At 53.4% G+C, this 11,442-nt stretch overlaps 1 protein-coding gene across 1 annotated transcript; it reads left to right on the top strand.

Moving 5' to 3' along the window:
- Window positions 1–1,943: 1,943 nt before the first annotated feature.
- On the top strand, window positions 1,944–10,509 carry LOC125410149 (keratin, type II cytoskeletal 71). The gene is made up of 9 exons (XM_087899329.1): window positions 1,944–2,451; window positions 4,621–4,835; window positions 5,366–5,426; window positions 5,852–5,947; window positions 6,267–6,431; window positions 6,634–6,759; window positions 7,968–8,188; window positions 9,003–9,037; window positions 9,763–10,509. The coding sequence occupies exons 1-9, from the start codon at window positions 2,008–2,010 to the stop codon at window positions 9,972–9,974; spliced, it is 1,575 nt and encodes a 524-aa protein (XP_087755455.1). The 5' UTR covers window positions 1,944–2,007; the 3' UTR covers window positions 9,975–10,509.
- The last annotated feature ends 933 nt before the right edge of the window (window positions 10,510–11,442 follow it).

Raw genomic sequence — 11,442 nt, 5'->3', positions numbered from 1 at the left:
ATGTGTGGGAACAGCTTGGCAACGTGAGGGAGGGCACTGAAGAAGAGACCAGTGAATGAGATGTCCATGGGCAGCCAGGAGAACCAGGAAACAGAGAGTGGGGAGGGGCAGAGGATGGGGGACACTGCTGACTGGGCTGGGGTGCTGCCATATGTATCAGGGAATGTATAACTGGCAATGCTGTTAACAGCGATGCTGTGCCAGGGCTGTACTCTGAGAGCACTGAAAAACCCTCCAGCATCGCACAGATGTCCGAAGGGTAATGGAATGAAGGGGACAGAGGTGGGAGGAAAGGAGAGAAGCATGCTAGGTGGCCTCTGAGGAAGTTCTGGGGACATCTGGGGAAGCTCTGCTATGTTTACAAAAGGGACAGGAGATGATGTGTGATGTGACCTTCAGAGAAGCCTTGAGGACCCTGCGTCCACAGTCATTGTCTTGCCACACATCCAAGAGCACCCCCAGGACTGAGAGTGGGGAGCAGGGCTCAGGCGCCAGCTGTATTAGTCCAGAAAGACCCATGAGGAGGTCTGGGTAGAGCATGAAAGTAAGAGATGGGGGAACAAAGGATGGATGGAAGATGGAGGGGGGACAGGGAGAAAAGAGGGTGGAGGGAGAGAAGTTAGGATGCTGTTTTGATGTCAGCGAGGAAGGAATGGAATGGAAAGGAAAGCAGGGGAGAGTGGGTTCCATACCAGTGAATCCAGATGGAGCCCCCGTTTAGCCTGTATACAGATTTTTCTTCTTTCATGACCCTATAAAATTGATAACCCCACCTCACCATGGGACACTGGCAGGGACCTTTGAGAGAGTCCATTCTCCAGAGGTGAGATAGTCATGGGCTGACTAGGGTGATTAATGGAGAGAACTGGGGCCCATCATTGGAACCAGTGACCCAGGACAGAGGGGACCGCAGATGGAGCCTCTGGGAGTCAGGTACCAAAACCATGTTTGGTGTGGTGTACAGTCATCCGCCCATTGAGTGCTTTCTGACGTTAGCTGTATGAAGTCTAGACCCCTAGAAATGGCACCAGCCAGGCTCAGCTCCTGAGTTCTCAGGCCTGGGCAGAGTAGCTGGAGCTAGTGTTCGTGGCTGAGGACAGATTGATTCGTGCTGATGCACATGACAGGGGAGAGGGGCGTGATGAAGTGGAACTCCTATGGCATGTCTTTTAACTCCCCAAACCATGTCCATCGTGTCTGTCCTCTCTACCTACTGCCAGCTGAGTCCCCATGAAGCTCCGCGCTCTTGGCTTTTCATTTTCTTCAGTGGCCAAAACCTCCACTCCTCCAGCCCCTCATCAGCCTGACTATGGATGGTGTCTGAGAGGTGCAATGGGACATTCGGTTCTCCAGAAAATGTGATCCGCACATGCTCGTCACGATCCCATAGTTGTTGTGGCCTGGGCTGCTCAGTGCTAAAGACAGGATCCTGTCACGCCAGTCCCCCAACAAAGAGAGCCACTTCTCTCTAAGGCTTTTGTCTGCAAGAGGCTTGGGGTGAATGGCTCCCAGATGGGGTTTTTCTAGGACAGGGTGTAAAGCTATGGGAATCTGTGAATACTGTACTGAATGGCCAACTCTGTCCAAAATGACTGTGTCATCTCTGCCCCCTGAACCCCTGCAAGGACGCCAACCACAGAGACAATCTGTGAAGGATGGTAGAGTGCCAGTGACATTCCCCTGGGGAGGCTGTGGCCTGGGGCAAATTACCTTATAACAGCGGGTTAATTAGATAAGACCCAAATTACCTGAGCAAGGTTTGCAAGCCTAGCAATTTGACAGTTTCATGTTGTTTCAGAGGTGGGGAGGGCTGATCTCTGGCTCAGCACAGAGAAAATGACTTTTTGCTCCTAGGCAAGCCAAACCCACGAATTAAGCTCTCCACTGCCCATCTGCAAGCCCAATGCCACGCATATATAAGGGCACCTGCTGGTGCTCACCACAGTCAGTACAACCTTCCTGGGATTTGCCTTCTTCCCTTGTACTCCATCTCCACCAGCAAGCAACATGAGCCGCCAATTCACCTGCAAGTCTGGAGCTGGCAACAGGGGCTTCAGCGGCTGCTCAGCTGTGTTGTCTGGGGGCAGTTCATCCTCTTACCGGGCAGGAGGCAAAGGGCTCAGTGGGAGCTTTGGTAGTCGGAGTCTCTACAGCCTGGGAGGCGCCAGAAGCATCACTCTCAACATGGCTACCGGCAGCGGCAAGAATGGAGGTTTTGGATTTAACCGGAGCCGGGCCAGTGGCTTTGCGGGCAGCATCTTTGGCAGTGTGGCCCTGGGACCTGTGTGCCCGACTGTGTGCCCACCTGGAGGCATTCACCAGGTCACAGTCAATGAGAGCCTGCTGGCCCCACTCAATGTGGAGCTGGACCCGGAGATCCAGAAGGTGCGGGCGCAGGAGCGGGAGCAGATCAAGGCTCTGAATAACAAGTTCGCCTCCTTCATCGACAAGGTGGGTCTGTTAGGTCGGTTAGCGGGGGCTTACCTGGGAACAGCTCACTACTCCTCCTATTGGAGCAGATGATCTTCAGTCCCTCAGGAGGCATTGAAGTTGGGTGCATTTCATTCTGCCACCTTAATATCTTGTAAAAGATTCTCTGCAGTTCGGAGAGAAAACACCAGCAGCGGTTGTTCATGCTGGTTGTTCAGGGATACTCACAGTAGAACCCTGGAGAGGAGACCTGGGCCTTGCTGAGGAGACTTGGCCTGGTACCATTCCTAAGCCTGTGGTCACACAGGTTGTACACAGTGAAGGCCAGGAGGAGAATGGACTAGAAAGCCAGTCTTCCTCACAGGCATGCTGACCTTGTACCCTAGTCACCTGACTAATGGAACAGGAGTATGAATGAGTATGTGGTCACCCCAGGCCCTTTGGGCTAAAGACTGTCAGTGGTGGGCATTCCTGTCAGTGGCAGAGGGCATGCAAGGTAGGGGTAGAGGTGTTTTGGAGTCAGAGTTGGCCATAGCTGACGGTGTGGGTGGCTTTGGGGAAAATCACTTTTCATGCCTGGGTCCAGTTTAGAAAAGAAGGCTCATGTGAAGATCTTGGCACAATGCCTGGCTCAGGCTAAGTTCCTCTGCCCCCAGTGGTGGCTGTTGTCTCTGTGAAAGGGTCCTGGGAAGCAGAGGACCCTCAGATCTGGACAAGACCTCAAGGGATCCTCCAGCTCAGCCAGGATGCTGACTGTGGAATATAAGCAACAGCTTCCCTCGGTCAGCAAGGCCATAGAGGTCACTGCCACTCCTATACAGCCATTTGGAGGGCAGGCAGGGTAAGGGCTCTCCCCTAGTCTCTTGTCTTCAGGTAGACCTCTGGGTCAGAGTTGCCAGGGTTATGTTGGCTCCAAGACAGTCAAGCATCACAACCCCAGGCCTCGCGGTCACAAGAACAGCCCTTGCTCCACATTGCTAGTCTTCCATGTGGAGGCCGCATTCTCGGCTCAGCCCCGGGGCCAAGGCTAGTGCTGCAGCTTCTTGTCCTCAAGGCTGCTCACATCTAGACAACCAAGGTGCTCCGAGGATTTGGGTCTGGGGGTGAGACTGTCCCGAACCTGTGTGGGCTGTGGCCAGACCCTACAAATGAACAAATTTGGAGACCCAGAAAAGCAAGATGAGGGGTGTCTCCTTGGGTAGTGGAAAGGACACCCAAAGCCTGGTTAGCTCTTCAGGAGCTTTGGTCTCAGGACCACTGTGACTTCTCAACCCCAGGTAGAGAAGAGATGGAGAGTCCAACTGGTAGCCTAGTGTGTCTAGTGACATGCTAGGCACTGTGGTGTGCCGGATGTGGTTAATGCTCAGCTCAGGAAGAACTCTGGATTGGTTAAACCAAGCCAAGTGCTGGATGATCTGTTAGAGACCAGACGTTCGGAGCATAGCTCATCTCAGTGCAGAGGTCTATGCGTTATTCCCACGTCTTGTGAACACAGCCTTGTGCTCACTGATGTTAAAGAAAAGTCAAATTTTAAAAAATTGTGCTCACCATAAGCAGCTGGGGGGGTATATGATAATGATTTCTGGTAATTTCCCTGGTCTGTCTGTCCATCAGATTTCATGTTTCGTGCTTGCTCCAGACAGGAGGGTTTTGAGCTGCACATGTGTGTGTGTGTGTGTGTGTGTGTGTGTGTGTGTGTGTGTGTGTTGGGGGACAACATCTGTGAGTAGGAGTGGGGTGGGGCTTAGTGTGGGAAATTGAAACACTCAGCAGCTCTTGGCCCCAGTCCCACTGCACTCTGACGTCATAAGACCTCATTTTCAGAGAGGATGGCTTTTCCAAACAGATGCGCCCACCCTGGCCCTGTGCTGCTGGTGTAGCGTGCACTCACTCACCTCTCCGCTTGATCACTGTTGGCTCTGGTTGATTGGAGGTCCACAGTCAGGGGACACTTGTCTGGGTTTAGTTCTGAGTTCTGCCTTTGACTAAACTTCTGGACCTTGGGAAGAAGCAAAACTTCCTCATGCCTATTTCTTCTCCACTACTCACGGCCAATCCGCCTCTGATTAGAGCTGCCCGACTCTTGCAGCTGTGGAGGGTGAAGGGGAAAGATGCAGCCAGCACAGTGGCCTCGTGTGACGAGTGTGATGAGTTCTGTGGCGCTCAACAGTAGCTGGGTTTGGGTTGCAGGTGCGCTTCCTGGAGCAGCAGAACCAGGTGCTGGAGACCAAGTGGGAGCTGCTGCAGCAGCTGGACCTGAACAATTGCAAGAACAACCTGGAGCCCATCCTTGAGGGCTATATCAGCAACATGCGGAAGCAGCTGGAGACTCTGTCTGGGGACAGAGTGAGGCTGGACTCCGAGCTGAGGAACGTGCGCGATGTGGTGGAAGACTACAAGAAGAAGTGAGTGAGGACACAGCCTGCCACAGGGCAGCGAGCCCTGTCCCTTGGGAGGGTTTAAAAATTTTGGTTCCAAAGTTTTGGAAGTGGAGAGTGGGGTCCTTGGCTACACCAAGTAGGGTCACCACATTGCAAACCTAGAGCGTGCTTCCTGCTCCCTAGCCTGGGGACTGACACTGGGGACAAATGTCCAAGTAGCTGGGGTCAGAGGTGGGTAACCCTTCATACTTTCAGAGCTTCTGAGCTACGTGGGCACTGCTCACATTTGGTGTGAAGCCGCTTGCTTTCTGCATACCGAGGTCCCCAAAGGCCATTTGCTTCACACACTTCCTCCTCATATTTCAAGATGGATCTTCTTCCCAAATTGGCCACCGTGTCCCTTCCTCCAGGAAGCCTTCCTTGCTTAGCTGGCCCTTCAATCTTCTGTGCCCCACTGGCTGGTATTCTTTTCTGTACTCAGGGTCTTCCCTGGGTACATCAGAGCTCTTGGTGAAGGTGAAGGGTGTAAGCTGTGATTTCCGGCCTTCTCACAGGTACGAGGAGGAGATCAACCGGAGAACGGCCGCAGAGAATGAATTTGTGCTGCTCAAGAAGGTGAGGGGAAGGCAGTTCCAAGGCCAGGGGAGCGGCTAGGTCTACCGTGGGCTTCACCATCGGTCCCCACACGAGCTGATGCAAATAACAATGGCCATGCTCTCCAGAAGGAATGAAGGGGCAGGGAGGATGATGGGAAGAACCAGCATGAGGGACTCCCCCAGCCGTGGAACTAGGCTCAGACGTTGCAGAGGTGACTTTCACAACAGCCTGGCTGGAACACCCTTTCTGAGGGTTCTCACTCCTGTTCATGGAATAGGTTCTCAGGATGAGAGGTGAGGGCTATGCCATCAGCTGCCCCTGCCTTCCTCGTGTGCCACACAGGAGAAGATAATGTCTCCCTCCATCAGGCAGCTGGGCTGGGGATGAAGGTCACCTTTTTGGTGACTCTTGTGGTGACCATGGATCACTGCATCTTCTTTCAGGATGTGGATGCGGCTTATGCCAACAAGGTGGAGCTGCAGGCCAAGGTGGACTCCATGGACCAGGACATTAAATTCTTCAAGTGTCTCTATGAAGCTGTAAGTCTCTTTGCACCTCGTTCTCCAGGGGTGCAAAGTTTTAGCCAGTGGCTAAAATTCTAGATTAGAGACTGGGGGAGTCACAGAGGCTCCAGCTCTTAAGGAGGCCTCTGAGTTAGTCACCCACCTCACATGTTATTCCTGAGAGCCCCCTTCGCATTCCTGAGGCCTCATTCCATGGCAGCAGAATCTGCCTAGGGCCCAGCAAGGTATTTTCTTTGCTTGAAGGTAACAATCCTGTGTTCCAAGGCCCTATGTGGTATCACTAAAATTTGTCAGTGGTCAAGCTGATATACTCCCCCACCCGTGGTCCTTGTAGGAGATGGCTCAGATCCAGTCCCACATCAGCGACATGTCCGTCATCCTGTCCATGGACAACAACAGGAACCTGGACCTGGACAGCATCATTGATGAGGTCCGTGCCCAGTATGAGGAGATTGCCCTGAAGAGCAAGGCCGAGGCTGAGGCGCTGTACCAGACCAAGGTGAGAGGCAGAAACAGGGCCAGGGGTGGCAGGTAGGGTGGCACCATGATGTGAGGTCTCACACAGTTATATCCAGACAAGAGACAGTGCCCAGACCAGAATCCCCTGTGCCCTGGTGCCGTGACCCTTCAGTCAGGGATGTGGGGAGCTCACAGACTCCATGCTATCACACTTATCCATCTCTGTGCTTTGGAATTTCCAGTTCCAGGAACTGCAGCTGGCAGCTGGCCGCCACGGGGATGACCTCAAAAACACCAAGAATGAAATCACTGAACTGACCCGGTTCATCCAGAGACTCCGCTCAGAGATTGAGAATGCCAAGAAGCAGGTGAGGGACCTTGGCCTGTGGCCTGGAGCAGGGAGCCCAGCGGAGGGCATGCAAGGTGGTTGAGGGCCTTGGCTTCCCAGATGTCTCTAACAACAAGAGAAGATACTAGTGAGGTCACTGCCTTCAGCAACTGGGCGTCTCTGGGGCACACTCTTTGCTACTCACTCCCAGTGCCTTCCCTGCCCGACAGGCTGGGCTCCCCAGTGTCTGGGCTTCCCTTTTCACAGCTCTTGGCAGTTCCTCTTGGCAGGTGCCTGTACCCCATGTTCTCTGAACTGAACAGAGAGTCAGGTGCCAGCTGCTCCAAGCTCCCTCAGCATCTACTCCACAGTAGTAGCTTCATAAATATCATTGGTGTGGCTGAGAAGCGGAAGTGGGCTCAGAGAGTCCCCAGTGAAGTAGGGATGACTCACGCTAGCAGGTGAGGGCAGAGGATGCAGATGGAATGAAACGGCAGATGTGTCCACTCCTCTGCCGAGTTCAATGCCCACAAAGGCCTTGAGGAGCAACATTCCCATTCTCTCTGCACCAGATGAGAGGTGTAGCGAGGTGGCACAGAATATAGCGGCTAGACACAGTCCCTTGTTCTTCCTGTGGGCTTTAACACAACCGCTCTGCAGCCATGAGTACAGATCATCCCTCCGTCCTTCATAGGTGGCCGTAGGGTCAAATGAGGTGAGGCGTGGACTAGGTGGTGCTGAGGATGCTGCTGGGCACAGTGATGGGTGGTGCTGAGGACGGTGCTGGGCACACAGTGATGGGTGGTGCTGAGGATGGTGCTGGGCACACAGTGAGCACCTGGAAAATAATATCATTCTGGGAGAATCTCTTTCCTATGACCTTGGCCTTGGGCCATTTGTCTAGGCTGGAGTTGTCACTGCATTGAGCACATTGTCCTATAATATCTTTCCCCGCAGACCCTAAACAGCTCAAGAATGGAAAGTCACTTAGTCACTATGCAGCCTGATGGCCAGTGTCTGGGCACTGAAGTGGTTGTGGTCTCCAGAGGGCAGGAGCATGTTTTCCTTTCGCCATATGTCTGGGAATAGGGGCATAGCCGAGATCCAGGAAGGCTTGCCAGCTCCTTTCAGCCAAAGCATAAGCGTGGTGTGTGCACAGCATGCTACTGGATCTTACTGAATGTGAGGGGTTTGTCTACAAAGACCAGGCCTTCTTCGGTTTTCTAACTTCTTGAATTCCTTGCTTAGGCTTCTAACCTGGAGACAGCTATTGCTGATGCCGAGCAGCGAGGAGACAGTGCCCTCAAGGACGCCCGGGCCAAACTGGATGAGCTGGAGGGCGCCCTGCACCAGGCCAAGGAGGAGCTGGCTCGGATGCTGCGTGAATACCAGGAGCTGATGAGCCTGAAGCTGGCCTTGGACATGGAGATCGCCACCTACCGCAAGCTGCTGGAGAGCGAGGAGTGCAGGTGAGCAGGGGCAAGGAGCCTCTGGTGCCTCACGGGGAGCTGTCGGGGAGAATGGGGCAGTGATAAGAGGAAAGTTAATCACAGATGGGAGCATCAGCTGGGCTGGAAGGGAAGCTCAGTGGGTGCTTAGCACATGCAAAGCCTGACTTTGATCATCAGCCCTGCATACAATGGACGTGGTAACACATTCCTAACATCCCAGCTTTTGTGAGGTGGTCAGGAGGATCATATGTTCAAGGTTACCCCTAACTATAGTGACTTTGATGCCAGTTTACCTTACATAAGACCCCATCTTAACCAGAAAAAAAAAGAGTAGCACCCATACCCATGAAGTCTGAATGCACACTTCATCCTGGTTGCTGTGCTGTGGTAAGCTACATGAATTAGCACATTCAGCTCTTACAACCTCCCCAGAGTGTCTGGGAGCATCCTCCTTTCTCTCCTGAACCCCATTCCTTTATTAGGATTTCTTATTCCCTCTTTCCAGGTACACTGTGAGCTGGCTAGGTGGGGCTGTGCTAGGCTGGCCACCCTAGCCTCCCGGTGTTCTAGGGAGAGAGAAGGCTCACCACAGTGGGACACAGGAGGGAACACAGACATCCTTTAAAAACTATTCTTCAGTCCAGTGTGTTGCCTGCTTACCCACAAAGTTTCAGAGGTGGCCTCCAACGCTTCTGTGGCTCTGCTTGTACTAAAGCAGTCCTGAAGTTTCCACAGCTGCCCTGCAGGTCCAGAAGCCCACTTAGGGCTGTTGCAGGCAGCCACCTTGGAAGAGGCTGTGGGATACTCCTAATTTTACTTCTCTCCTCTACAGGATGTCAGGAGAGTACCCATCCCCTGTCAGCATCTGTAAGTATTTTGGGGGACTTGGAGCTAAGTCAGAGGTGCTGCATAGACACACTCTGTGTGTAGACAAGGGCCCTACAAATCAGAAGGAGAAAGGCTGAGATCACAAAGTACAGAAGACAGACTAGGGTCGGGTCTCTAGTTCCCTGTCCCTCCGGACTCTTTTATCTTTGTCATCCTGCCTCCCAGGGAATAGCAGTAAGGGATGGCCACAGGAGAAGGGAAACGAAGGATGAATTCTGAGAAAATGATGCATGTCGGGGTCTGTGCCAGGCTTTTGAGGCTGGGTTTGCAAATTACAGACAGATCAGGACTGGCGCTTTAGATGGGGGGACCTGTGCGGGGCAGGACTGAAGTGACTCCAGAAGAGGTACTTCAAGCTGTCAGGACTGGATCTGGGATCACGGATCTTAGATTGCCATCTGTGGGGAGTCAACAAGAAAAAGAGGTGCAAGGCAGATTTAGCAAAGCCACGAATAGGAGGGACAGTGGTGGATGCCCGAGACAAGTGAGTACATGGGCACCTGGCTAAAGGAGTGGGCTTAAGCATCAATGGGTATAAACTGAGTAAGTCAAAGACATAGGGAGGAGTCTTTGGGATCTCCTCCTCAGGATGAGGGCATGACTATGACCAGGTCCTTAGAGAGTCCAGTCTGTCTTGGGGGAAGGAGAGTCTCCTCCCTAGCTCTGCCTAAGTGGGTCCGAGCCAACTCTCTCTCTCTCTGCAGCCATAATCAGCAGCACCAGTGGCAGTGGAGGTTATGGCTTCCGGCCCAGTACAGTCAGTGGTGGCTATGTGGCTAATAGCACAAGCTGCATCTCTGGAGTGTGCAGCGTCCGCGGTGGGGAGAGCAGGAGCCGAAGCAGCGGCAGCGACTACAAGGATACCCTAACGAAGGGCTCCAGCCTGAGCACCCCCTCCAAGAAAGGTGGTCGGTAGACAGAGCTTCCTGTGGCTCCCCTCCTCAGAACCCCTGTGCCTAGTCTGCTGTCCCCTTTCTGCTCCCCTATCCCACTCCAGGGGCCCTGGGTTTGTCCTCAGCTAATCTCCTTCCTCCACGGTTCTGAGCCTGGATCACTCTGGACTACCGTGTGCTGGTAGACGCCAGGGCCGGGCCAGTGTCAGCTCACCTCTGCCCAGGTCCAGCCCATCCCTTCCACCAGGCGTTGCCTCTGTCCTTAACTGGCTTCTTGGGTCTCAACCTGGTCTTTCTTGTCTGCTGGGCTTTCGTCTCAGTTTGTGCTGATGACAGAAGCTAGCTCTGAATCCAAGAGGGCGACAAACAGACAATGAACTGAGAGTGGCCAGCCCATCCGACCCCGACACAGTCTCATTTTGAGTGGGACCACTCGGAGTAAAGGAACACTGTCTTCACTTTCCTTCACCCAGAACCAGAAAAAAGAGGACACCCTTGGCTTCCCCTGTATTCCTTAAATCCCTCCTTGTCGCATCCTCAATAAACCGTGCAATCTGATGTCTTAGTCTCTGAGTATTCAGTGAGCACAAGTCAAAGGCTCATGCGAATATGCATACACACAGCACACATGCTGCCACATGCAAGTGTGCCACTGCATGTTGCCAGTATGGGTTGAGTGGGTCACGGTTTTCTCTGCAGAGCAGAAACAAACAATGGCTTAGTGTGCTTGACAGAAGGAGGACCTCTCTCTGGGGCTGCAGATGGGGGAATGCAGAGAATAGTCTGGAAGGAATCGTTGGGGGTGGAAGGACGGGCGGGGAGTCTGTGGCTGTCAACAAATGTCTGAACGGTGTCCTGGCAGGAACTCTCACCCCTTTCTTGGGTCTTTCCTGGAAGGCAGGCGGGTATCTGCAGCTGCTCTGCTCTTCACTGTACTAAGCCTTCTGGGAGAGTGAAGCTGGTGAGACTCCCACATCCTGGGCCGCCGCTGTGCTCAGATAGGCAGGCGGCAAGTTTCTGGAAGCGTAGGCTGGAATAGGGTGGAGCAAGTAGTGGTGAGGCTGGGCGGTCAACACCTTCTAGGAACTTGTTGGCTGAGGGGACTAATGTCGTGATGGTCAGTCCTGCCTTGTGTGGAGGAGGAGTTCATGGACAGGCAGATTGCCTAGGCTAGCTGTCTGACAGAGAAGGAATGGAGGCAGAGGAGGGGCAAGATGTTTGTGGGTCATGGAAACCCAGAGACCACGAAGTCAGTGGGGAATGGCTTGTTTGCAAGCTAACTCATGGTTCGGTTTGGGAGCTAGGCAGGGGTTTTGGTCACACAGCAGACTAAGGGTGTGGGTCTGGAATGCAGAAGAGGGATGGATGGGCTGACAGGTGGGAGAGAAGGGAGCAAGGGTTGAGTAGGTTGAGTAGGTTGTTCAGAGTAGTGACCATACATGTGTGTGCATGTGGGGGGTGTGCATCCATGTGTGGTCGTGCATGTGTGTG

Source organism: Myodes glareolus, chromosome 19 (genome assembly GCF_982192425.1).
Source record: "Myodes glareolus chromosome 19, mMyoGla1.1, whole genome shotgun sequence".
Lineage (NCBI taxonomy): Eukaryota > Metazoa > Chordata > Mammalia > Rodentia > Cricetidae > Myodes > Myodes glareolus.
This window is presented reverse-complemented; position numbering and strand designations above follow the sequence as displayed.